This window comes from Dermacentor variabilis, chromosome 10 (assembly GCF_050947875.1).
Source record: "Dermacentor variabilis isolate Ectoservices chromosome 10, ASM5094787v1, whole genome shotgun sequence".
Lineage (NCBI taxonomy): Eukaryota > Metazoa > Arthropoda > Arachnida > Ixodida > Ixodidae > Dermacentor > Dermacentor variabilis.
Window position 1 is genome coordinate 124,088,021 of NC_134577.1, and position 26,017 is coordinate 124,114,037.

The 26,017-nt window shown below is 49.9% G+C and overlaps 1 protein-coding gene across 1 annotated transcript in view; it reads left to right on the forward strand.

Moving 5' to 3' along the window:
• LOC142559407 (neprilysin-1-like) overlaps positions 1 to 26,017 on the forward strand; it is an 80,018-nt gene that overhangs the window by 45,661 nt on the left and 8,340 nt on the right. The window contains exon 6 of the mRNA XM_075671005.1: positions 13,080 to 13,192. Within this exon, the coding sequence (XP_075527120.1) occupies positions 13,080 to 13,192 (113 nt within the window). The remainder of the gene's footprint in view (positions 1 to 13,079; positions 13,193 to 26,017) is intronic.

Here is a 26,017-nt window from a genome sequence, read left to right on the forward strand (position 1 = left end):
ATCGCGCACAAGGATTTCAGCTTCTGCCCTTGTTTCCGAAGCGTTATTAACAACCCCGTAGAGCAAAAGGCTGTCCCTGCGTTATCGATCCTCCAAGTCGTCAAGCCTTGATTTTAATTCAGAGTTTTTGGCACTAATCGCTGTAGTAACTATTTTGGATATGTCTGTGGGAGGCGTGGAAGATTGAAGTGTTTCTCCAACTGCTTCAAGGGTTAGCAATTTGCTTGACAGGTCCGACACTTTGTGAGTGAGGGCTTCTTGGGTTGCTTTAAGTTCCGAGAAGGAACGCATTAGGCCTTCATGACGGGACTCAGCCAAAGGGGTTAAAGCAGCAATGGCAGCCAGGACTGGGCTAGTTACATCATCAGGCCCAGGATTCATCTCTACATACCCGCAGAGAAAGAGCAGTTTAGAAACGTGCGCAAAATCACAAAACATGGTATATAACACACTCGGGCACGGCAGGAGCAGCGAAAAGACGTTATTTGAACGCTTGCAATGCAGTGACGGACTGCCACTAACCTGCACATAGAAGGAGACATTGAGCGGCGAGCGCATTTTGGCTGCTCCTCCGTGCCCACTGAAGGCGGCCAGGCCATGCCAGTCCTTTAAGTAGTGGCGCCCTTGTGACGTTGCGCGTGACGTGTTGAAGAGGGAGGCGTGGCCGGTCTCATGGCGGTGACGACAGCAGAAGCCACACTGCTCGGGTTATGTTGAAGATGGAAGCACTTGTGCTGACGATATCTGGTAATTGGCAGCTTGTGGTACCGAACCTAACGATCCACCAAGGAAGAATATCTGCACATAGATGAAGGAGACATTGAGCGGCGAGCACATTTTGGCTGCTCCTCCGTGCGCTCCGTGCCTTTAATTGCCGAACTCTGTCGAGTGAAGCTAGCTGAGCAGTACTCTTTGAGGAACTATCAGACATTGTTTGGTATATCATCGGCTTTAGTGAGGTTAGAAGAACTGCGATGGTGACGCCTATATGTTGCTGAATAATAGCCACGTCCTCTCCTACGGAGGTCTCCCTGATAAAAATCAATACGGAGTAGGATTCTTAATCTATAAGGACATAGCGGGCAACATTGACGAATTCCGCATTATTAATGAAAGGGTAGCAGTAGTCCTAATCAAACCTAATGAGAGGTATAGATTAAAGGTAGTATCAGCCTACGCTCCAACATCCAGTCACTATGATGAGGTAGTAGATCAGTTTTATGAAGATGTTGAATTAGCGATGAGAAAAGTGCAAACTCGCTATACAGTAGTAACGGGTGACTTCAATGAAAAAGTGGGGAAAAAGCAGGCGTGTGAACAGGCAATTAGCCACTACGGCGTTGATTCTAGAAACGCTAGAGGAGAGGTTCTGGTAGAGTTCGCAGAAACGAATAAGCTGAGCATGATGAATAAGTTTTTCAGGAAGCTTAGCAACAGAAAGTGGACATGTGAAAGCCCTAATGGTGAAACATGGAACGAAATTGATTTCATTTCTGCCGATCCCAGCATAGTACAGGGTACAGAGCTGTTAGGTAGAGTGAAGTGCAGTGATCATAGTGTTGCGAGGGCTAGGATTCACCTAAATTTGAAGAGAGAAAAAGTTAAATTGGTCAAGAAGAAACAGGTCAACTTAGAGGCGAAAAGTGTAAAAGCAGAAAACTTTAGGCTGGTACTTGCAAACAAATTTGCAGCCTTAGAACATAGGGATTATGATGATGACATGGGGGTAATGAATGAAACCATAACGAGGCTGGCTTCAGAGGCAGCAATTGAAGTGGGAGGCAAGGCACCAAGGCAACCAGTAGGCAAGCTCTCCCAAATAACAAAGGACCTAATAAAGAAACGACAAATAATGAAACTGTCCAACTCAAGAGATAAGATAGCATTCGCGAAACTGTCAAAACTGATCCACAAGGCGAAAATAGGTGATATTCAAAATTATAACGTGAGAAAGACTGAAGAAGCCATAAAAAAAGGATGCAGCCTGAAATAACTTAGAAGGAAACTTCGCATAAGACAAACCAAGATGTATGCACTGAAAGATAAGCAGGGTAATGTCATCAGCAATATCGAAGGTATATTAAATGCAGCGGTCAAATTCTATCATGACCTGTACAGCACCGAGAGGATTCAGTAGAACTCCGTTTGTAACTAGCAATGACGACAGAACAGCATGATGTCCAGAAAAAGAAAAACGATTGGGCGCGTTAAGTTAAGGCGCTCGAGCGCGCTCTAGCCATCAGAGTGCGCCCTTTTAAACTTAACGGCTAAAAATCATTACGGAGCGCGCTCTACGCGCCCCACCCGGAAAATGGTGCGCGAGAGGGCGCGCCTGCTGCGGCTTCCGGAAAAATGATTTATTTCCTACTCTTCCCACTGATGCAAGTCCGTTCTCTTTGCCCACTCGTTGCTCTCGCCGTCGCGCAGCCGGGCGTCTGAAGCTGCTCTCAGGCGAGATCGGGAACGTGTTGGCGCACTTTGAGCTTGCGTCGCATCGTAAGCCGCTGCTGCTGCCTCCGTCGCCGCGCGTCAAGTTCTTCTACCTTTTCATCGTATCTGCAGGAGTACCGTCGGCGGGGCCATTTTCGAAAAGCGCTCGCAGTGCAATACCGGATGCGGAAGCAACATAACATTCGCAGGCGGCGCACCCGTGCACCTGAAAGCAGTGGGCGAAAATGGCCGTTAAGCTCCGAAGGCGTCGCACTCTAGCGCACTCGAGCGTGCTCTTTTGGAGTTCGGAGCGCGCTAACTTAACGCGCCCATTGCTTTATCCAAGCATTTGATTATATAGGCGCAGGACTGCGCGCCGAGAGTATCTGCGCATTTAGGGTGCGCAGTCATGCTACAGTTGCCTGATCGGATACATCCCTTTCCGGTAACAAATGAATTGCACACCTTCCTAAAAAGTTGTTGAAAGTTTATCTCACCATAAGTAAGGATTATACAGACAATTTATTAAAACGTTGGTCATAATGATGACGTTGCGGTGGCTTCATGGTTGGGGTCGACCTTCTCAAAGCTGGCGGTGGTACAACCGGGCTCGAAGGTTTGCCTATTGTCGGTGGTTGACGCGTTACTGGTTGAGAGGTAGGAACTGGCGCTGTTGAATGGTAACCAACGTCGTTATCCGCTGGGATGGTATCGATGAAATCATCGCTTGCCTCCAAGAGCCGTTCGCCAGTTTGCAGTAGGGTACGACGGTTGGCGCCTAAGGAGCTTCTCGTCCTCCGTTTTTACCAGGTAAGATCTTGGGTGGGGAATGCCAATCACTTTTCAGGAACATGCAGTATCTCTGAGCCTCAAGATGGTACCCTGTTGGAGAGGAGGCAAAGGCCTTCCAGCTTGTTTTTGACTGTGCTTATTGACGTCGGTCGCAGTCTCAGCACTGAAGTCCGGGAGGTTGGCGCGAAGGCGCCTTCCTTGCAGGAGTTCACTAGGGGATCGCCCGTCCTATAGCGGGGTAGTGCGGTAAGCCAGCAGGCCCAACCAGAAATCATCCCCCGAATCCGCAGTTTTCTTCGAGATGCGCTTCACAATCTGCACACCTTTTCCCGCAAGCCCGTTAGACTGCGGATAATGAGGGCTGGATGTGACGTTTGTGAAGTCAAATTTCTTTGAATATACAGTAAATTCATAGTTAGAAAATTGCGAACTATTATCAGTGCATACTTCAAGTGGCACGCCAAATCTTGCAAATATAGCACTGAGGGCTGCAATGGTTGATCGCGCCGATGTGTCTGGCAGTTTCTGGACTTCTGGAAAGTTTGAGAAGGCATCAAAAACAACTGTGTACAAGTCACCCGCAAACGAAAAAATGTCAGCCTCAACTCTATACCATGCACAACCTGGCACGGGTGGCATTCGAAGCGGTTCCCGCGGCTGTTTGTAAGCGTACTTGCGGCATGTAGGACACATGTGCTCCATAGAAGTGATCGCAGCGTTGAGCCCTTGCCAAAATACGAGACGTCTGGCTCTCTCCTTGCATTTTTGCATGCGGCGAATGCTTGCATGAATTCTTTGCAGCATTGTTTGACGCATGCTTTTCGGAATGGCCACTTTCGATGCCTTTAAAAGAATTCTGTTGACAAATGATAGTTCTTGCTCAAAAGGGTTGAGGTCGTCTTGTACCGGTGGCCCCAACGACAAACTAGTCATTATAGACTACAGGTAGCAGTCATGAGCAGCGGCCTCATGCAGTTCTTTCTTCGTTGCCGCCGTGACTCTGTTGCCTAGTAGCTGGACTGCGTACACTTCGACGCCGTCCGTGGCACCAGCCACGGACGACGTCGCAGTCAACAGTCGACTGGGACAGCATGTCAGCAAGCACAAGGTGTTTCCCAGGAATATACTGCAAGACATAATCATACTTGAACAATCTCAAAAAGAATCGTTGGCCACGAGGCGGCATGTCACCGACTGCCTTTTGAGCAACTGACAAAAGTGTCTTTTGGTCCGTTTCGATCATCACTTTCCGCCTATAGACGAAGTGATGAAATTTTTCACATCCAAAGCAAATTGCTAGAGCCTCCTTTCCTATCTGATCATAACGATTTTCTGCTTCAGTCAGGACTCGCGATGCGTAAGCTAAGGGTCGCTACTCATTATTGTGGCACTGCAAAAGGGCGGCGCCGACGCCACCTTGGAATACCAACTAGCCCGTACCCAAACCGTGGTTCTGCGATTCCCGTCGCGGGTCAAATATTGCTAACACGGGCGCGGTGGTCAAAATATGCGTGGCGCTTTTCGACTCTTTGGTGTCGTTTTCCGTCCACTCCGTGCCAGCTTTGACAAGAGTTCTTAATAGCACCGTTCTTTCAGATAGCTGGGGCACGAACTTCCCGCAGCAGTTCAATACACCAAGCATACGGTGAATATCGGCCTTGCAAGTTAGCACCGGCATTTGAACCAAACTTTCTATGAGCCCTGGGTTTGGAGATATGCCTTTCTCGCCTGTGATATCACCCAGAAAGCGGAGCTCTGTTACGCCGAACTTGCACTTCTGAGGATTAAACGTTAACCGAGCTGTTTCAGCAGCTTTCAAGACAGCTACCAGGCGCTTATCGTGCTCTTCCTTCGTTGAGCCCCAGACCAGGATATCGTTGTCACCATCCACCCGGGTTCGTGAACAAAGGAGGGCTCGAGGCACCCTCCGTTAGACGGACGCTCCGCAGCGTGGTGGTGCTGAAAAATGAGTGACCGCCGAGCAGCTGTGCTCGTCGGTGTTTATTGCGATGCGGTGACCAATGATGCCTGCTGAACTTAGCAGGCCACCGAGCCTGCCGGGCGAACCAAGATTATGCCCGAGGGGGCGTCACATGCGTGCTACACCCCCTCACCCCCAGTTTGTTTGTTAAATAAACGAAACAAACGTCCATGTTCAAAATACGAGGCTCTGCCTCCACCCTAGTTGGGTCGACGGTGCCTGCTATCCACGCGAGTAACGGTCCGGTGGCCTCCACCGTCGAGTACTCCGCCTGGGCACCGGTGTTGGTGGGTCGGGTGTGGCAACTCCGGGTGCTGCTTGAGCAAGCCTCGCTCCATCCGGAGGGTCCGTAGTGGTCGGCCTTACGAGTGGTGCCGGGCTCGACACCGGTCCAACGGGTGCCGCACCACTGGCTGCGGTTGTCGCCTCCGAGGTTGGCGGTGCTCTGCTGGGAGCGACTCGTGCTGCCGCTAGTCCTCCTGCGGGCTGGAACTCAGAAGTGGCAGTCGAGGGTGCTGGCCACGTCCCGAGGCGAGGCCTGACATGGTCGGCGTGTCTGTGCCACATGGCCCCGTCTGGCATGCGGACGAACAGCGATGAGGCGCTGACAGTAGACACTACCTGTCCAGCAGACCAGGGTGGGCCAGGACGGAAGTTCCTGGCGAAATCTTGAGCTCCCGATTCTGGCAAAGGCCCTAGATGGCACCCTCCTTGGTCAGCAGCCAGCTTCTGCTTCAGCTGCTTCAAGAGCACCGTGGATCGGAGGTCCGGGTGCAAGACGTCCAAGGGTGTCTTGACCATCCGACCCTGCAGGAGCTCACAGGGGGCACGGCCAGTGACATCGTGGGGCGTGGTCCGGTACTGAAACAGTATCCGGGCAATCTGCGTCCGGAAATCCCCAGTTTGGCTCTTCTTGAGCTTGTCTTTGATGGTTTGCACCACCCGCTCGGCTGCACCATTTGAAGCAGGGTGGTACGGCGGAACCATCATCCGGCGGATTCCGTTCTTCGTCAGCCAGGCCAGGTTCTCTGTGCTGGCGAAAGCACGACCATTGTCGGACGCGATGACATCCGGCAACCCCTGGACGGCGAAGACCTGTCGTAGCGCTGCAACGGTCACGCCTGCTGATGGAGCGGTGACAGGTAGAACCTCCACCCACTTCGAAAAGGCGTCCACCACCACCAGGAAGTAATGGCCCTTGAAGGGTCGCCCAAAATCCACATGTAGGTGGGACCAGGGTCTCTGTGGGAACGTCCAGCGGGTGATCTCCACTTGACGCGAGGCCCGCTGATGCTCCTGGTAGATTTGGCAGCTCTGCACCAAGTGAGCGATGTCCTGGTCTAGGCCAGGCCACCAAACAGGGGACCGGGCCACCATCTTGGTCTATTCTACGCCAGGATAACCCGCGTGCATCAACTGTAGGATCCTGGACCAGAGACATTGGGAGATCACCACCGTAAAACCCCACAGTAGGCATCCCTGCTGCAAGCTCAGCTCAACCGCCTTGTGGCTATATGCCTGCTGCACCAATTCTTCTCCACGGGATGCCGCCTTGACCACCTGAGACGACTGAGTACCGATTGGTCGCTTCAGATATCGCAGATCTGGAGAGCAGAGAGCACCTCCGGGTATGCGTGTTCCAGCATGAAAACTTCAGCAGCTTCTGGAACAGCATCAGGCACCTCTGGCAGGGGCAGGCGGCTCAGGGCATCAGCAGGTACCAGGTCCTTTCCCGGACGGCAAACCAGCTGGTAACTGTAAGCTTGACATAAAAATTGGAACAGCGCAAACACATAAAGCCACAAAGTGCCAAAGACGAGACACAGCGCTTGTGTCTCGTCCTTGGTACTTTGTGGTTTCATGTGTTTGCGCTCTTACAATTTTTATGTTAAGTATGCATCAACTCGACCAGAAAGAAGTTTTAATGAACTGTAAGCTGCCAGCCTCAAGGCCCAGCGTACCACTCGAGGTGATGCCTGCACAGGAACTGCCTTGTCAGGCCCCAGCAGCCCCAACAGCAGCTTGTGGTCTGTGACTGCCTCGAACTTCAGGGCCCACAGATAATGGTGGAAGATTTCGACACCGAACATGAGGGCCAAACCTTCCTTGTCCAGCTGGCTGTAACGTCGCACTGCAGCATGAAGCCGTCGAGAATCACACGACACAGGACGTTCCTGGCCATCTTTGTCTCGGTGTGCCAGGATGGCTGCCACACCATACGGCGACCCATCTACGGTAAGGACGGCAGGCTTAGCAGTATCGAAGTGCACCAGCACTGGAGCCTTGGTGATTATCTCCTTGCTGCGCTTGAAGGCCCGGTCCTGCTCCTTCTTCCAGACACATTGCTGATCATTTCGGAGCAGAAGATGGATGGCTGTAGATGCTCCGACGTGTTCGGCAGAAAACTCCTTTACAAGTTGATGAGGCGGAGGTAGCTGTGAAGCTCCTTCTTGTTCTGGGGCTTAGGTGCCCTGAGCACAGCATCAACTTTGCGGGGAGCCGGGGCTAGGCCTGCCTGGGAAATGACATGTCCCAAGTACTCAGCACTGGGGGCTAGGAAAACGCACTTTCCCAGCTTGAGCTTGAGGCCGGCGTCCTGCAGTCCTGCCAGGGCGTTGTGCAGGTTCTGCAGGTGGTCCCAGTCATCGCTGCCAGTAACCAGGATGTCGTCCAAGTACACCGCCACGTGCCTCTAGCTCCTGAACAGGTTATCCATCTCCCTCTGGAATATGGCTGGGGCCGAGGCCACGCCAAACGTTAAGCGCGTGTACTGAAAGAGTCACAAAGTTGTCGATATTGTGACATTCTCCTGGGAGGCAGTCGCACGGGAAATCTCGCCGGCGTCCTTGGCGACAGCTTCCATTGCCAGTGCTGTCTTCACGGCGTCATCCAGCGAGGCGTGGGGAAGCTCCAGGAGTCGCGTCTGCATGGTGGGGTTGTTGATGCCGCAGACGGAACGCTCCCGGAGCAGCAAGTGCAGCTGGTCCCCGAAAACCCAGGCACTCGCTAACCCTCGCAAAGCAGCAACGACCTGCCCGAGGGTCTATTCTTCCCGGCGCCTCCGGTTGTTGAAGCGGAAACGCTCCATTAGTGTGGACAGTGCTGGGTTGAAATGCGAGCGCAGTATGGCGAGCAGCTCACCCAGCGTCTTAACGTGCGGCGTGGCTGGCTTAAGAAGGTCGAGCAGGAGGCTGAAGACGCGGTTCCCGCAGCTGGCCATGGAAATGTCCCACTGTTTGGCCTCGGGTGTGTCGTTTGCCCGGAAGAACACGTGGACTTGCTCCTCGTAAATCTGCCAGTCAGACCCATCTCCCTCGAACGGCTCGAACCTTCCGTCCAGCGGCATGGCGGCAGCAACGGGGAGCGGTGTATCGCCGCTCGCGGCGGCGTGGGATGATCCGTGGGTATTTGTCGCCAGTGTCACGATCCACCCGGGTTTTTGAACAAGGGAGGGCTCGAGGCACCCTCCGTTAGACGGACGCTCCGCAGCGTGGTGGTGCTGAACGATGACTGACCACCGAGCAGCTGTGCTCGTCGGTGTTTATTGCGATGCGGGGACCATTGTTCCCTGCTGAGCTTAGCAGGCCACCGAGCCGGTGGGCGAACCAAGATTATGCCCGAGGGGGCGTCACATGCTTGCTACAATCGTCTATATAGATAAACACGCCAGGTAGAGCGTCAAATATCTGGCAAAGCGCCTGCTGAAACACCTCAGGTGTGGACGAGGTACCAAATGGTAGCCTTAAGAAGCGGTATATGCCGAAAAGTGACGTGAACGTATAGAACGTGGACGATTTCTCGTCCAGGGGCACCTCATGGAATCCGGCGTTTGCATCCAGACAGCTAAAATAGGTAGCTCCTGTTAGTTGTACTTCTAAGTCCTCACGCCTCGGTAAAGGAAAGTGTTGCCTCTTGACGTACATGTTTACTCTTCTGGGGTCCATGCAAACCCTTAGAGCGCCGTCTTTTCTCTTTACTAAGACCAGAGGGCTGCCTTTCTTTGACGATGATTCCCGCACGTGTAATTCGCTGGAGTTCTTTCTCCAGAGGTTCCTGTAGTGCAAGTGGAACCCTACGGGCCGGCCGGCTGAACGACTAGAACCGCACCTGGTTCCAGGTCCGTGCTTAACGAAGTCTTCAAGTAGCCCAACCCTTGGAAGACGTGCCTAAAATCTTTCAAAAGTTCATACTCAGGGAAGGCATTCACACTGTCCCCCGAGCGTTGAACCAACCAGAGCTCCTCACTGGCATCGAGTCCTAGGATGGCTTGACGCCCATTATTTACGCCGAAAAATTTGGTGCTAATCTCGGTGGCTCCAACGGACACTTTCTGTGACGTTGTTCCGAAGCTTGAACTTACACTCCCGTTATATGCTCGCAGCACTGAGCTGGTAGGTTGCAATGATTCTTTGGTTCAAAGCTTACGGTTTATTGAAAACGATAGCACGCTTGCCTGCGAACCTGTGTCCACTTTGTACGTGACTTCTCGGCCACTTACACGTGCTTTAACTGTCCAGTCCTTCCTGTGACTATTTCCAGAGCTTATCTCAAGAATCTCGATGTCATTCTCGTCGACTTTACCGACTTCCCCGACGGCGGTCGACTTCTGGCAGCAACTTGCAAAGTGGTTGAACTTGTGGCAAGAATGACATATCTTACCGACCGCTGGACACTGTTTAGGCCTTTGTTTGCGGCTGCATTTCCTGCAACAGTACTCTTGATTATCGCGACACTGCTTTTTATCGCATTGCTGCTGTTTTTTCGTTGACACTTGCGACTTAAAATACTGTCAGCAGTATTCCGACTTATACTAAACTTGGTTCTTTAGTGCCGCCGATTTTGCAGCCTTGCACAATTCTTCAGCTTTTAGTATTGTTAGGTCTTTCTCGGCGATCATTCTTTCACGAAGCTTTGTGCTGTTCGTACCAAACACAATTTGGTCTCTAATCAGTGAATCGTGCTGATCCCCAAAATTGCATCGGGTTGCCTGTTTTTTTAAGTTGCGCACAAATTTGTCAGAAGGTTCGTTCTGCATCTGGCTCCTTGTACGAAATACATATCTTTCATGAATTTCATTGCTCACCTCGGAGAAATAAGCGCCGAACTTCTGCACCACAGTTCCGTAGCTTTTCTTGCTTTCACCGGGGCCGTGCTGGAAATTGTTGAATATGTCGAGCGCTTCTCCTGCGAAGCTCAGCAAGAGTGCAGCTTTTGAAGCATCATATTCCGGGGCCTTCTCTACTGCCGTTGCTTGCAGATACAGCTCGAACCTTTGCTTGAAGAGCTGCCAATTTGCCGATAGGTTGCGCGATAGACGCAAGGGCTCCGGTATCTTCAGCAGGTCCATTCCGCGCCGTTACTACTATGCTTCGGTCCGCGGCGGCCACTTCTGACACCATGTAACTACCGCAGTCGACGCAACAGCATGGTGGCCAGAGCAACAAGAACGATTGCTTTATTCAAGATTTCATTACATAGGCGCGGGACCGTGCGCCGAGAGTAACTGCGCATTTAGAGTGCGCAGTCATGCTACAGTTGACTTATCGGATACACCATTCGAAACGATAATGAACAGGATATAGAAACTCCTCCTTTAAATAGAGATGAGGTCAGTAGGGCCTTCCAAGACATGAAACGGGGGGAAGAGGCAGTAGGAGATGGAATAACAGTCAATTTATTCAAAGAGGAAGGAAACCTATTGCTTAAAAAACTGGCGGCTCTCTATACGAAATGTCTATTGACTGCAAGGGTCCCAGAAAACTGGAAGAATGAAAACGCTACACTAATCCACAAAAAGGGAGACGTTAAAGAATTGAAAAATTACAGGCCTATTGGCTTACTCCCAGCATATATAAAATATTTACCAAAATAATATCCAATAGGATAAAGGCAACACTGCACTTAGTCAACCAAGGGAACAGGCGGGCTTCAGGAAGACATTCTCTCCAATGAATCACATTCATGTCAATAATCAGGTTATCGAGAAATCCGCAGAGTACAATAAGCCTCTCTATATGGCTTTCATAGATTGCCAAAAAGCATTTGATTAAGTAGAGATACCAGTGGTCGTAGAGGCATTGCGTAATCAAGGAGTACATACCGCTTACGTAAATACCTTGGAAAATATCTACAGAGATTGCACAGCCACCTTTATTCTACACAAGAAAAGTAGGAAGATACCAATAAAGAAAGGAGTCAGACCAGGAGACACGAAATGAGCAGTATATGCAAGCGCTTTTAGAGCTCATTGCGCATCACCCAAAGGATGCGAGCAGTGTATATGGTGCTTGCACTAGAAGTGGCCGAGAAATGTATTCCAAGCTGTAAAAGATTCCCCTTCTGATTAAATCAGGAGCAGCGCTTTTAGCGCTTTGTTCTTTGCTGGCCAATGACTTTGAATAAGCGGCTTGTCATGTATAATAAGAAACGTTTCTCGGTGCTGTCACTGCCCGATTATTTATTTAGGCAAAAGCATGAACGGGCTCATCGAGTGAAAAAGGCAAAGTCTGTAGAAGCGAAACGGTACCTAATTTCCCATTGGTTGCGACGGCACGCCGCGTGCGCGCCTCGACGGAGCAGAGCGAGCGAACAGGAACTGCTGCCGCGCGCTCGCGATACGTGTTGTGTGAGAGGAGAGGGCGTCGCCGGGACGGCACGTCACCCTTGCTCTCGGAGGCCTGTGTTATCGGCGCGATCCTTTCCGCGCAAGCTCTCACCTGCGTTCTATCTTCGCCCCGGTAATGGCTATAAAGAAATGAATGTATAAAGCACAGAGTAAATTCGAAACGATAAACGTTGTCGCTAGTGAGTTCCGAGCTTATGACCCCATGCTCAAAGGTCGAGAGTCTTACCTACAGCTCTTAACCAGCGCCTCCTATATAGCAGGTCTGCGCGCTCTGCTTTATGACATCATGATATTTGAACGGAAATTTCAATTGCCAAGCCGGAGTTACAAATTGTAACAGACAGACAGACAGACAGACAGACAGACAGACAGACAGACAGACAGACAGACAGACAGACAGACAGACAGACAGACAGACAGACAGACAGACAGACAGACAGACAGACAGACAGACAGACAGACAGACAGACAGACAGACAGACAGACAGACAGACAGACAGACGGACGGACGGACGGACGGACGGACGGACGGACGGACGGACGGACGGACGGACGGACGGACGGACGGACGGACGGACGGACGGACAGACTCACTCTTATTGCCCGAAGTTGACAGAGTCCTTCGCATTGAACAGGTTTTCCAAATGTGAATTCTCAAGAAGGCAAGGTCAACGTACTTTCACGTGAATTACGACACGAATAAGATACCAAATTAGTGAATAATTGAGATGAAAAAGAGACAGAAAGATACAGAATAGAGGAATATAATCGACATTTAATCGTCGACTTATTTTAACTACCATGTACGTCGGCTTTCTCTCCTTTAGCGTCGATACTTGGTAGACCCTTGCCTTTTTGTTTCGTAGCGCTGCATCTGCCTGGGGTATCTTCGCCGATCAACAAGGGTAGGCTCTAGGCCACTGGAACTAGGCTGCTTGTTGGTAGTCGTGAACCATGTAAAAAAAATTGTATTGTCGGTGTGTGCTAGCGTGTCTGGTTTTTGTGACGGCTGATTTTATTGTATGGCTGTAGCGCCCGTGGTATACGGGTGATGATACAATAGCGGGACTGTCACCCACGCAATAGGGTCTGCCTGTTGATTATTTAGAGCTCTACATTCAAGTGGGCTGTTTTCACAAATGAGAAAGTGATGCGCATTTGCTCACCATGATACCTCGTTACTATATATGATTTACAAATCAGCGCCCTATATTGCGGGTTTAGACGTTTGCGATTACGTTGTTTGTACAGGTGGCCCAGCACGTATTCCACGCTGATTGGCTTATTTCCGGCCAAGCCAAGGAGAGGTACGACAGCGCCATGGCTTGCTTCGAGCCAGACTTCGGGGGAAACTCGTTGTCACGGTGAATGATAGAACAGTGGCGTCGTTTCGCTGCCTGTTACGGCACTAACAAGTTCGATTGAACGTTCGTCAATCACCGAGTTCCGTGCCATTTCCTGAGTGGCTACACTGTAAACGGAAATAACTCCCAGCTGGGAGTATAATGCTTCTCCTCTAGTGACCCCCGGGTTCGGAGTTTATTATGCTCTGTATGATCGGAGTATAATTTTTACTACGTGCGAGCGAAATTCTTGCGTGGAATTATGGGAGCTTTTTTCTGCCTTTTTTCTTATTTTTTGCTTTGCAATGAACGTAGTTTTTTCGAGGTGCAACGGGAGTATAAAAAGAGGCATCGCGTGAGTTTGCGCGAACATCTTTACATGCAGAGGCTGCTGGTCAAATTTGGAAATATGCAAACGAGACCGCATCAAATTCGACAAAACAAATCATTGAAAGCACATATATCATGACATACATAAACATTTCAGAAACGCCCAATGCAGAAATTTGAAATACAGCCCACGTACGCGCGATAATCAGGAAGCAACGCTGCCAGTAAATATAACCACGATACTGTGTGCCTGGAAACCGCCTACGGAACAGCTGTGCTGTTTTCAGAATTACGACTCAGATGCTCGTTCATACGAGATCTGCCTCTCTGAAATTAACAGAATACCTTAATCAACACAAAACTGTTGATTCAGAATAGTGAGAGAAAAATGTCAATGGCGTAATTTTTCAAAATTGGCATGCCATTCTGTGAGTGCTGAAGCGACGTCGCACACTGCTGGCGTTCGCGGCCAAAAAGTAGTGCGTTAGTTACAGTAAGCAAGAAAAATGTAAGTGCGTGTGCTTCATAGCAAAATTAAAATTTTGCAATATAGTGGTACCATAGCAAGAAATTATTACGCGTGAGCATGAGCCGCAGTAGCCGACGTATCACCGAAAAATGCGCAGTCATACATTTTATACACCGCACTACTTGCTCTGCGTCCAAGCGATCTCTCTCCGTTGTGAAAAGCAGCTACATCGCTGATCTGTCCAGTGAATCCTTAAACTCGGAGTCAGCAGGCAAGCGTCTAAACCAGTGTCTCGGAAAGAGCGTAATGGTAATGCAATATTGGAAGCAACGACGTGACCAAAACCTATATGCGCGATAACAATTCGATTCACATCGCTCAATAAGAAGCTTTATTTACAGTACGCATACTTATGTCCTACCGTTTTTCTTCGGGTGAGGATATCCGTTCACAGATACATAAGAACAGTTGCTTGCACTCCGGTCTTTCTCACTGGCAACACAGCACCGCAACGAACTTGGGGTACGCCATTCATGGGCGACTAGCACGGACGTCGTCGCTCGAACAGTGGCTGCTGTCTCCATTGCTACGCGGTCCTTTCAGACATTACACCGGGCATTGTCAGCATGTACCCAAAAGGACATAAAAGTCGCATTTCACGTACTGAAGAACACAAGCCAGGGTCACGCAGCGCGAAAACACAGTCAGAACCTGAGCCGACATCACGAGCCAGTGAGCAGCTTCGAGGTATACGTAAGCCTTTTTCCGCACTTGAAAACGTTGCTCTTGCATTCAGCGTTGTCAGCAAAGTGATCAGAGCTAACCCACTTGAAGCTGAGATACAGTGAGCTTCGGTATGCCTATAATAATTTCTGGAAGGAAATACGGCAAACAAATTGACGAAACGCTGTCACGGAACGACACTACACAGATGTAAACAAACCGTCAGCCATGAGAACTGCCGGCTCCACCGCCAAATGGCGAGGCGCACAGCTTCATGGGAAGCGCCACGTGACCAACCTGTTCCGGCGGAGGGGAGCTTTTTAAAACTCCCTCAGGAGAACAACCATTTGAAGCGGAGTAAAATCGGGTCATGTCGCTTTAATATTCCCGCAGCTAGCCAGCGGAGTGAAACGAGGGAATGGCGCCGTTTTGCTCCCATGCATCGGAGTAAATATTCGAGGAGGGGAGGTTTTAGGGCACATCACCTGTTAAAAACTCCCAGGTGGGTTTATTTTCGTTTACAGTGCATAGTATTTGTGGTAGGGGCATAGATAGGAGGGTCATTTCCTGCATACTACATTCATCGCTGTGTTCTTGTGCTCGGGTGCCGCGTACGAAATAACCCATTGTGCACGCAAAGAAGAAAACTTTGTATCGATGACAAGTTTTGATGCTGTGGTCGGTGGTTCCATTTGGAGAGGAATATTGGGGGAAAAATTGAAGTGGCACTTAGTTATCCCTACGTCGATGAATGTGACAGCACTGCGAACTCCGTGCGATGCCTGTGCTGTTTCAGTCAATTTGCCTTGTCCTTAATTAACCCCAAAGTTTGTGGACTCGACTCCCAACAAAGGTAGAGCGTTTGACCCCCAACAAAGGTACATGGATTTGTCTGATCTTCGTACATGTAACTTGAGACTTTCTCGTAGCTTCGTTTATTACGCCTTGCCTAGGCCGAAATTTCATCGGAATCTATAATTTTGTAAATGCAGAAGGTAATAAAGCTATAAAACATGCATAACGGCTGCAAGTTGCAGTGGTTCCGCTTCTGCATGCGTTCGTGGCGTAATGGTTTCAGTATCGGGCTTCAATGCTGGAGGTCCCGTGCTTGAATCCTGGAGTCGGAGGACATTAATAATGTCCATTTAATTGTTTATGACGAAGCGCTTTCTTAAAATGATCAATTTGAAAAATCATCATTTCGTTTTAAGGCAGAAGGATGAAGTTTAGGTAGATCCACGTACTGCCCATCATTCCCAGGCTGGTTAAACCGCCCTGCTTGCTGGTCGCCTAGACACTAGCGCCGCAGTTCCCTCTAGTATTTTTATGAAACTCTATAGGAGAGAGCGGGCACATCTTGCGAGTGTGTGCACGCGCGTTTTAGTGCGCGTGCCTCCCGATATGCATTTGCGTTGGCGCGAGAGCGTGTGTGTGAGCTTGCGCCCGTGTGTTTGCGTGTGTGTGTGTGTGCATTTGAGTGGGTACATTCTTGTGCATGCGCCAGCTGTGTGGGCGCTTCAGTGCGTGCATGTTTCGATCCATGTGAATGTGCGTGTTTGAGATTGCATGCGTGTGAACATGTGTCTGTGTGCGTATGTGTTTCTGTGCGGGCTGTGTGTGTGCGTGTATGTGGGTCTGTGAGCGTTTCTTTGTTTACGCCTACTCTCGCACATACATGGGGGGGGGTACAGTTTAATTACACCCGTATGTAAATCCACGAGACAAGAATAAATGACACTGCATTTGTAGCTCTATCTTTCTGAAAGCGAAACGTACGCGAAAAAAAGGAGTGCCTGTAGCGTCAAAGGAATGCCTGTAACCCTGCATTTCGTGACGATGGCACCACCTGTGAGGAGCTCCCTATAGCGTTTCACCTTAGTGGTCTTCCTGCAGTTGCGGCGCAGGTAACAGGTAGGATGCAGGTAACACGATAACAGGATGCAGGTAACACGATAAACCTGCATCATTCAGTCGTGCATCAATTTTGCTGTGCAGTAGGCTTTAGATGGCATGCGTTCGCTGCTATATCGGCACTGAAACGTTCAACTGCTTGCCTTCGAAATAACAATGGGATTGAAACCTGCTCTTGGGCCATGCCTTTAGTGATAGTGGCAACATCACAAAAAGGTAGGAGTAATAAGCTCGACGTTATAGACGTTTTTTTTCCGCGTCAGTTAACGCTTTCAGAGAGCCTTTAAATGCCCAACATTTGTTCGCGTAAGTCTTGCAGTAGCGTGTTGAATAAAACTTTCTCCACTGGGCTAGATTATGTTGAGGACGGGCTCCACACTAATTTGCTTTATCCACCTAAGTGCAATTACTATGCAGTTAATAAAGCTGGCTTTTTACCCATTGCGGTGGCGTAGTGGCTTTGGCGTTATGCTGATAAACTAGAAGTCGAGAGATGAAATCTGGGCCACAGCAGCACAGTTAGATGGGGGCAAAATGCAAAACACCCGCGTACCGTGCATTAGGTGTGTGGTAAAGCGCCCCTGGTTTTCAAAATTAAGATGCAGTCTCCTACTACAGCGTTCATCATAATCATATCGCGGTTTTGCCGCGTAAAACCCCAAACTTAAAGAAAAGAAGCTAGCCTGGAAATTATGCACAAGGCTGCTCAACTGACCTCCTGCCTAGAGCTGACCAATCGGAAACTGGAATAATAATAATAATGTCACCAAGATTTACATTATTCTTTTCTGGTGCAGTTTTAAAAAATACCGCAGTATAATTGGCTCAGTACGCTTCTGATAAAGCAGGTGCGAGGGCTTGGGCATGTTTTCGGGAAACAAATCAAGTTTGTGCACTGAAACGCATGTGCCCAACCGTACACTGCTGACTTTACAATAGGGAGTCGTAGATTATACAAAAGCACCTCAGCGCTACGGTATGGTAAGTGCAACGGAGGAACGCAAATGAACCATGTTGAAGTGCTTTGGTTTTTAAATATCCTAAGCGTATACTTGCCGAATTTCTTTTTCTACCATCATGTGAAATCTGATTATTTAGCATTTGACTTTTAGATCTTTTGTTGTGTCCAAGTGGCTAACTTTTACAATCTCTTTGAGAAATAATCTTAGTTGTGAAATGGTGAATAATAAATTATTTCGTTAAAAGGGGAAATGCAATCGCAGCAAATGTCCTAGACCATTCCTTACTTACTATTCACTCTATGAAAATTTCACCCGCGGTTCTATCAAGTTGTAGTGATCGTGTAGAACAAGGCAGCTCCAAAAGTGTGATCATGTCTAATCTAACTCATTGTTAGGCCAGCTTCTCCGCCGAAAAAGAAGTAACGCTCAATGCACAATGATATCTGCGCGCAAAGTCATTCATCACCGGAATATGACCTGTATGCATCAAGGCGCCGGCTAATCAGACTTGAATTATCGTAAATTGCGGCGCATTTGGTGGCGCTCACGTGAGATCGAGAATGCATGCCTGTGTTCGCTTCACTTGCGCTAAATCATTAGATAACAATCTTTCGCCACTGCGTCGGCGACAACAGCCTGCAAATTACAGATACATGTAGGTGCGTCTTGTGCCAAGCGATAGTTTCGTAACAGTGTCTAGACGCTCAAGAGCGGTTAGCGGGAAAAGATTAAAGAAAATGTAATACAGTCACCATAAACATTAGCCGAAAGGTGGTGTACGCGGCAAATCAGAGACAAATTAGAGAGCTAAACAATGTTCTGATTACTGGTATTTAGTAAACAAGAATTTTCTTTCCCAGTGTAGCCGTGTTGCCTTAGGGCCGCTTATACCACGGTAACAGTACCAGCGCTCATATTTAACGTGACTGTAAGTGCGTCAGTATTGCCGCATCTCCCTGTATATTCTGCTGAACTTAACCTCAGATGGCCAAACTATATGCCGCAACACCCTCTTCCTAAAATATCAGTATTTTTCATTCTAACGAGCATGTTTGCGCTGTCCCGTCTGTTACAAATTACAAAAAAAGATGTCCAATACTTTTCACAAGAAATAATTTCCAAGGAACGGTTATTCCCGATGACGCCAGGCAACCGAGCTGGAAGATAACAATGCTCGCAAATGTAATCGGGCACACACGTTGTTCTCTTGCACCTTGTTGTATGCACTGCACCGCTGAGGTGCTTCTTGTGCAATTAGGACCCTCCATTTGTTGCGGAGGAGTGACGTGACTGGCACACCGGCTGCGTGTTGAATACTGGTCAACTTTAATGGACATTTCACCAATATATACAAGCACAGGGACACGGTGTTGCCCACCTAAACACTGAAACCGAAACCAGGTAAACAATGGACAGGTTAGAACATATTTTCCCTCCTTTTTTAGTGAATGTGTTGTTACGTTTGTAGGTTAATCACGCTTCGTTCATAGCTGATAAAAACATCAAGAAATACAGACCGAAATTCATATACACATAAAGAAATACAATATTAGAGTGCGCAAAAAGTATACAGCATCAGTGTACATCAGTATATGCATCAGTATACAGCGTCAGAGTACGCGAAAAAAAAAGATCCGTACACATTCCCTGCTCGTCTCTATATCTGGCCGGTGGCCTTCTGGCTGGGTGCAGCTGAATACGATGGCTAGGGGGGTACAGCACCAGTGGTTCTCCTTCTGTAGTGCTCACGGGATAGTGTGGCACAGTTTCTGATGCCGGAAGCCATTCTGCGGTTGGCTTCGTTGGGTAAGTGGGACCGCATCCTGACCAATGCACAGCTTGCACTTTCGGAATACTTCCCTCTGTGGGTGCTGGCTGCCACGTTGAAGCGAGATGCGTCGCATTAAAAGGATCATCATGATTTGGTGGATCACGGCATGGGGTACATTGCTGGAGGACCTTCTGTCCGGTGCTCCGGTGTTCTGTGTTTTGCCGTCATCGAGGACGAAGCACGCTCGACCACATTGCCAGATTCCCTAGGCCTCGAGAAGGAAATGTTGCCCTTGAATGAAATCGTTCGTTGTTTCACCTGCCACGCATCTCCTACCGCCATCGTTGTGAGCTTTGCAGCTCGCATGCTGTCGGTGTAGGCTCTGCTTTTCTGTTGTCTCCGCTTGACATGCTGCCATAACCTGGCCAGTTCGTGATTGGGTGTCTGCGAATGACTGAGGCGATAAGCCGAAGATTTAGAGTTTAGTTCTTGGCAGCTTGCCATGAAGCAATAACACCGGGGCTACCTCTGTGTGGCGTGTGGTGTGCACCGGTAGGCGTTTAAGGCTATTAGCGCAGCTCAGGACGAGCAAAAAAGGAAACAGGTAGGGGTAAATGTAAAGGTAGGTAGGGGTTACCTTTTTTGCTCGTCCTGAGCTGCGCTAATAGCCTTAAACAGTTATGACATACCAACTCGCCCAAACTGCCACGCTTTTGACCGGTAGGCGGCTAATATAGTGCCGTACAGCAGTTCGCAGGGAACGCTGTTCCAGATGTACAAACTGGATGTACGTCTTGAACGTGCTCTATAACCGTTCGACCGGCCCATGTGCCCGCGGGTAATAAAAAAATGAATGCGACAGATAGATCGCTCGTTCTTGTAGGAAATTGACAAATTCTTTTAAATTGAACTGGGCTCCACTATCGCAGACTATCTCCTCCGGATATCCTTCCTTTACAAATATATTGACCAAGAACTCGTTCACAGTTCTTGTAGAGGCTTGCATACAGAACTGCGCTGCTGGCCATTTTGAGAAGTAGCCCACGAGCGTCAGAACAAACCTGCAATGATTTTATGTGCTGCTGATGGTGATGCCATCGTGGTCGTTGCATAGTCGTCGTTCCAGATACGGCAATCGCCTTTCGTCATGCTGGCGTCTGTGATGTGTGGTGCGCGACACGGTGCGGTGATTGGGACGGTCAGGAGCAGACGACACTGAGTGCACGCTCGCCGAGGTGGAAGAAGGGAAACAACGACGCCGAAGAGCGTCCGGCACGAGAACGCGCGACGCATGAAAGACAACAAAAAGAAGAAAAGCAACCAATTAGAAAAGACCACGGGGCGTCAGGCAGCCAATCCGAGAATGCCAAATCGGCCAGACAAGAAAAAGCGGGATGCGCCGGCAGAAGGGGAGGACACGCAAGGAGACGCAGGGGAAACGCCAGGAGAGTTCCAGGAAGCAACGGCAGGAGGAGGTCAACCACCGGAGCGGGCGTTGAAGACGGGCCGTCGGGTTCCGGACCCGAGCCCACCAGCACTTCACCCGACCGGGGCCTCCTGCCAACCTGTTCCTGTGCGTCGCCCGTCTACCTGAGCGTGCCACCAGCTCCTCAAGGCCGGTGAGCTTCTGCGCCAGCGGGCAGGACGAGAACAGTCGGGCTACGGGCCCGAGTTCTACGCCAGCTGCCCGGCCGTCTGTCGTGCCGCCTGCTGCCCGAGGCCGGCGTTCGAGCTTCTGCGCCCGTGGGCGAGACGAGAACAGTCGGGCTTCGGGCCCGAGTTCTACGCCAGCTGCCCGGCCAGAACGCCGACGCCGTCTACTCGCGCCACCAAGCCGCCTGCTGTTCCTCGCCTAGCCAGAGCGGGCGCACTCCGGTCGCCCGGTCGGTCAACGTACACCGCGACCTCTGGTGAGACCGGCGCCCCTCCTTTCGCCAGCTTGTCGCCGCGTCGCCGCGTCGAGACTGTTACGCGTCCCTGCACTCGTAGCAAGCCCGGACTCGCGTACTCGCTAACCGCATGCAAGCCCCATGTGTGTTTCTTTCTGCGATTATGTGTATTTGAATGTTTCTTTTATGTTTTCTATTTTCTTCTACTTATTCTAAGCTTTTTTTGTTTCATTAAAAGTTTGTGTGTGGGTTCAAACCAACGGCTTTGTCCTCAATTGGGTTCTCGGAGGCTCCGCCTAAGAGAACCGTCATAACCTTTTAATGCACGAACCTTGATCCCATATTAGGGTCATCACACCGTCGTCGCCCATCTTCTTCAGCTCATCGTCATAATACAGGCTTCATGATACAATGTTGTTGCGCAACTGTCGTCATACACACGCTCTCATCCGGTCGTCCTCATAGCTTTATCAAGCCGTCGTCGTCATTGTGCCGACTTTATAGAGTGGTCGTCATGCCTTCCTTACCATACCCTGCTCATGATGCTGTCGCGGTCGTTCCACCGTCACTATCTGGCCTTGACGTCAAAATCTGGTCATGTAATCGTCTTCCAGCCATCGTTGTCGTACACTCGTCGTCACGCTATCGTCATAGTGCCACGTAGCCGCTTCAGTGAGAAGCAAAGTGGTAAACCAGTTAATCATGAAACCACCTGTTTATTTGGGCAACATGTGCCCACAAAAACAGGTGGCACTCAAAGTGCAACGTTAGCTTCGAGCACATTCGGCGATCATCGAAACCTAAACTGCGAGTCAAGCGCGTCCCCTTTGATTCATGAGCCACTGAACGCTCCAGAAAATTCCCTGGTGCCCGCGTGTCTTCCAGAAAGTTCTGCACAGTTCCCGTCGTGCACGCAATCTTATTACACAAGGTTTAGTGACAACATACACAACACCTAAAATCAAAGCGATCATTCGGGCAAGTTCCAACCACGAAGGCGCGCCCTGCACCCGGCGACGGCTTTACGTTGCTGGAGGATGAAATTTAGTCCAGATAAGGGTCAATAAGTACATATGTCAATGTCCCCCTCTTAAAAAGCATTGACTGATGCTGCAAACACGCGAACAAGAAACTAAAGCACACGCACCAAAAAATAAACAAAGAAAGAAACAAAGACCCAGAGTTAGCGTGGTACAAGAGCTCAGGGTGCACGACGTGGAATATTTCTGGCCGTGAGTGCCACCATGGTGATTACGAAATGTCGTCTGTTACGCCCTCATAGTCTAGTGCGCGAATACATGGGACGATCATGTAAGCCCGACATAGCGTCGAAAAATATTTTGCTAAGTCTCGTCGGCCTATTGGGGTCCAAACCCAAGAACGGTGGCTGCAATAGTACTCGATGTAGCGTCCTTGAATATATTAGTGCCGGCTGCCAGCCCTCTGCTGGTTCTTGATGCGCAGTAGGGTGAGCTGTCGGACTTCTTCGGCGCGCCGGAGATAGGCGGAGACGTCAAGATTCTCTCCGTCAATGACGTGCGGCAGCATGGCATTGAGAGTCGTCGTCGGGTTCGTTCCGTAGACCAGCTCGAACGACGTGATCGGCGTTGTTTCTTGCGTCACTGTGTGTTAAGCGAAGGTTATTTGTGGAAGCATGGCATCTCACCTCTTGTGCTCGACGTCGACGTACATTGCGAACATATCGGCCTCTCCGTCAGATCATTCGTCTGCGCGTGGTAGGAGTTGCCCTCATATAGGTTGTTCTGCTGTAGTGCAGAATGGCTTGGGTATGGTCCGCTTTAAAAGCCTTTCCTAGGTCGGTGATGTGCACTTCTGGGGCACTATGTCCTACAACATCATTCTCAACAAAGAATTTCGCCAATTAGGCCGCACTACCTGTAGGCAGGGATATTCTTTCGCCGTAGCGGGTATGGTAGTCGGTAGCCACGACGATCCACTCATTCGCGGATGTTGACTTCTTAAATGACCCCATCAATCCATTCCGATCAGCTGGAATGGTCGGCAAGGTGGCTCGATTAGTTGCTGCAATCCCGCTGGCCTTGTACGTGGTGACTTGCATCGCTGGCAGCCTCGTCATGTCCTGACGTAGTGGGCAGTCGGCGGTCAGCAACGGCCAGTAATTCTTCTCTTGTATCCTTGCCAGCGTACAGGAGAATCCGAAGTACCCAGTGGTTGGATCATCATGTAGGCCATGCCGAAGCTGGCGCTGACTGGTGAGAAGTTCTTTGCGAGATCATCGTTTTGCAGAGAAGACGAAGGCAATCCTCGCTTGAATGCCCTAGGGACAATGTTGGTCTCGTCATGGAAATACTCGTCGAGGTTTCTTAGCTATGGGTCTGCTCGTTGCTGTTCGGCTAAGTCTTCAACGTTTATTGTTCCCAGGAAGGCGTTGTCACCCTCGTCGTCTTGCGGTGGGTGGTCAAAGGGGTCGCTCCACGGGCTGTCAGCATCAGAATGCTTCCGTCTGGACTTATAGACCACAATGATGGCGGATTCCTAGAATCTGAGACTCCATCGTGCTAGACAACCTGAAGGATCATTTAGGTATGCCAGCCAACCCAAAGCTTGGTGGTCGCTTACGATTTTGAAGATCCTGCCGTGAGCAGGTGGGCGAAATTTCATTGGGGCCCAAATGATGGCAAGGCTTTCTTTCCGTCGTAGAATAATTGGCTTCTGCTTTCGATGGCGACCGGCTAGCGTAAACAGTGACCCTTTCAAATCCACCGTCTCTTTTGACTAGGATGGCGCCGAGGTCTACTCTACTTGCGTTGGCGTGAATTTAGTTGTCGGCATCTTTATCGAATTGGGCGAGCACCGATTGTGACTGCAGGCCCTGTTTAAGTTCTTCAAGTGCATCGATTTGGGGCGTTTTGCCACTTGAACTAGACGTCAAATTTGTGAGATATGTCAATACCTTGGCGATGCGTTAAAAATTTGGGACGAAACGCCTATAATAAACACACAGGCCAAGGAATCTGCGCTCTCCCTTCTTGTCGGCGTGGAAAGCCAGCGATAACAGATGTCTTCAGTGGATGAGGGCGGATTCCAGATTGGTTAATGACTAAGCCCCGGAAAAGCAGATTATCTTAGGCAAAGTGACACTTTTCCGACTTCAGAGTCAGCCCTGATGAATTTATCGCCTACAGTGCTGTCACAAGCAGCCTGACATCGCCGAAATTCGACGTCATCCTAGTACATGAGACAGGTCTGCAACTCCAACTCCCGCTGACCGCCGTGGTTGCTTAGGCGCTATGCTGTTGGGCTGCTAAGCACGAGGTCGCGGCATCGAATCTCGGCAACGGCGATCGCATTTCGATGGGGGCGACATGCGAACACTACCGTGTACTTAGATTTAGGTGCACGTTAAAGAACCCCAGGTGGTCCAAGTTTCCCGAGTCCCTCACTGCGGCATGCCTCATAATCAGATCGTGGTTTTCGCACGTAAAACCCAGTAGTTTAATTATTTAAATATACCAACCCCCGCTAATACCATGTCCTTCACACGCTGGCACGTTGCAGGTGGTGCGCGCATTCCAAATCGCATGACATTAAACTCATAGATGCCGTACGGCGTCAAGAATGCGGTCTTCTCGCGCTCCCTCTCGTCCACTTTTATTTGCTAGCAGCCTGTTTGAAATACATCGTTGAGAAATACTTCGCAATGCAGAGCTCGTCGAATGTGTCGTCTATCCATGCGAGCGAATATACGTCCTTCTTCATCTTGTTGGGCCGACGATAATCCAGGCATAAACGCAAGGTTGCGCACCTTTTCTTCGCCAAGAATACAGGAGATGCCCCACGGGCTCTTCGAAAGCTGGATGATGTCGTCGCGTAGCATTTCACCGACTTGTTACTTTATGGATTCTCGTTCCCACGTGATAATCTGATGGAGTGGCCGACCGCATTATTTGGTTATTAGGCGAAGCTTAGGAACTGGTGTTTGTCTTCACTCGATTACTTAGAAAAGCAGTCTTTGCATCCTCGGAGACTTTTGAGCTGTTGCTGCTAACTCATGGGGAGACTCGGATTGATGTCGAAGGCTCGTTCGCGAACCATGACCATCGAGGCAGATGCGGGAGGATCCGAGGGGACAAGAGCCTCCCTGGTTTCCACAATTTACTCGATGTGTGCGATCCTGGTGCCCTTCCTGAAGTGTTTCTACTCCTGGCTCAAGTTTTTCAGCATTACTTTCGCTTTTCTTCCATGCAGTCAAGTGATTCCTCTTGCGACGCAAGTTTGGTTGTCCAGCAGTAGCTGTTGGACCCCTCGCCCACACCTACGTCTGACGGTGTTGTAGTGCAGACGCAAATGATGATACTAGAGTGAGGTGGGATGCTGACTTCATCGTCAAGCACCGTCAAGGCATGGCGACTCCGAGAGCTCTCAGATAGCGTTATCGACTTGGACTTCAGGTCGATGATCGCGCTAATGGTTCAGGAAGTACATGCTGAGAATTAACGTGTCGCGTGCACTGTGGGAGCATAACGATCGTCGCAGGGTAGGTCTGGTCATGAACTGTAGTTCCTGTCGTGCAGATTCCAGTCGACGGTATGAGTTATTTACCAACTATCCGAATATGAGGGCCTTTCCATGCAGTCTTGATTTTCTTCATTTGAGCGGCGAATGATCCACTTATGACAGATTAGTCGCCTCCTGTGTCCAATAGAGCGGTGACTTCGTGGCCGTCGAGAAGGACGTCGAGGTCGGCGGTTCGTTGCCTTCTGTTGCGGTTAGGCCATGCCGTCGGATGATGGTTATGTCGTGCTGTCC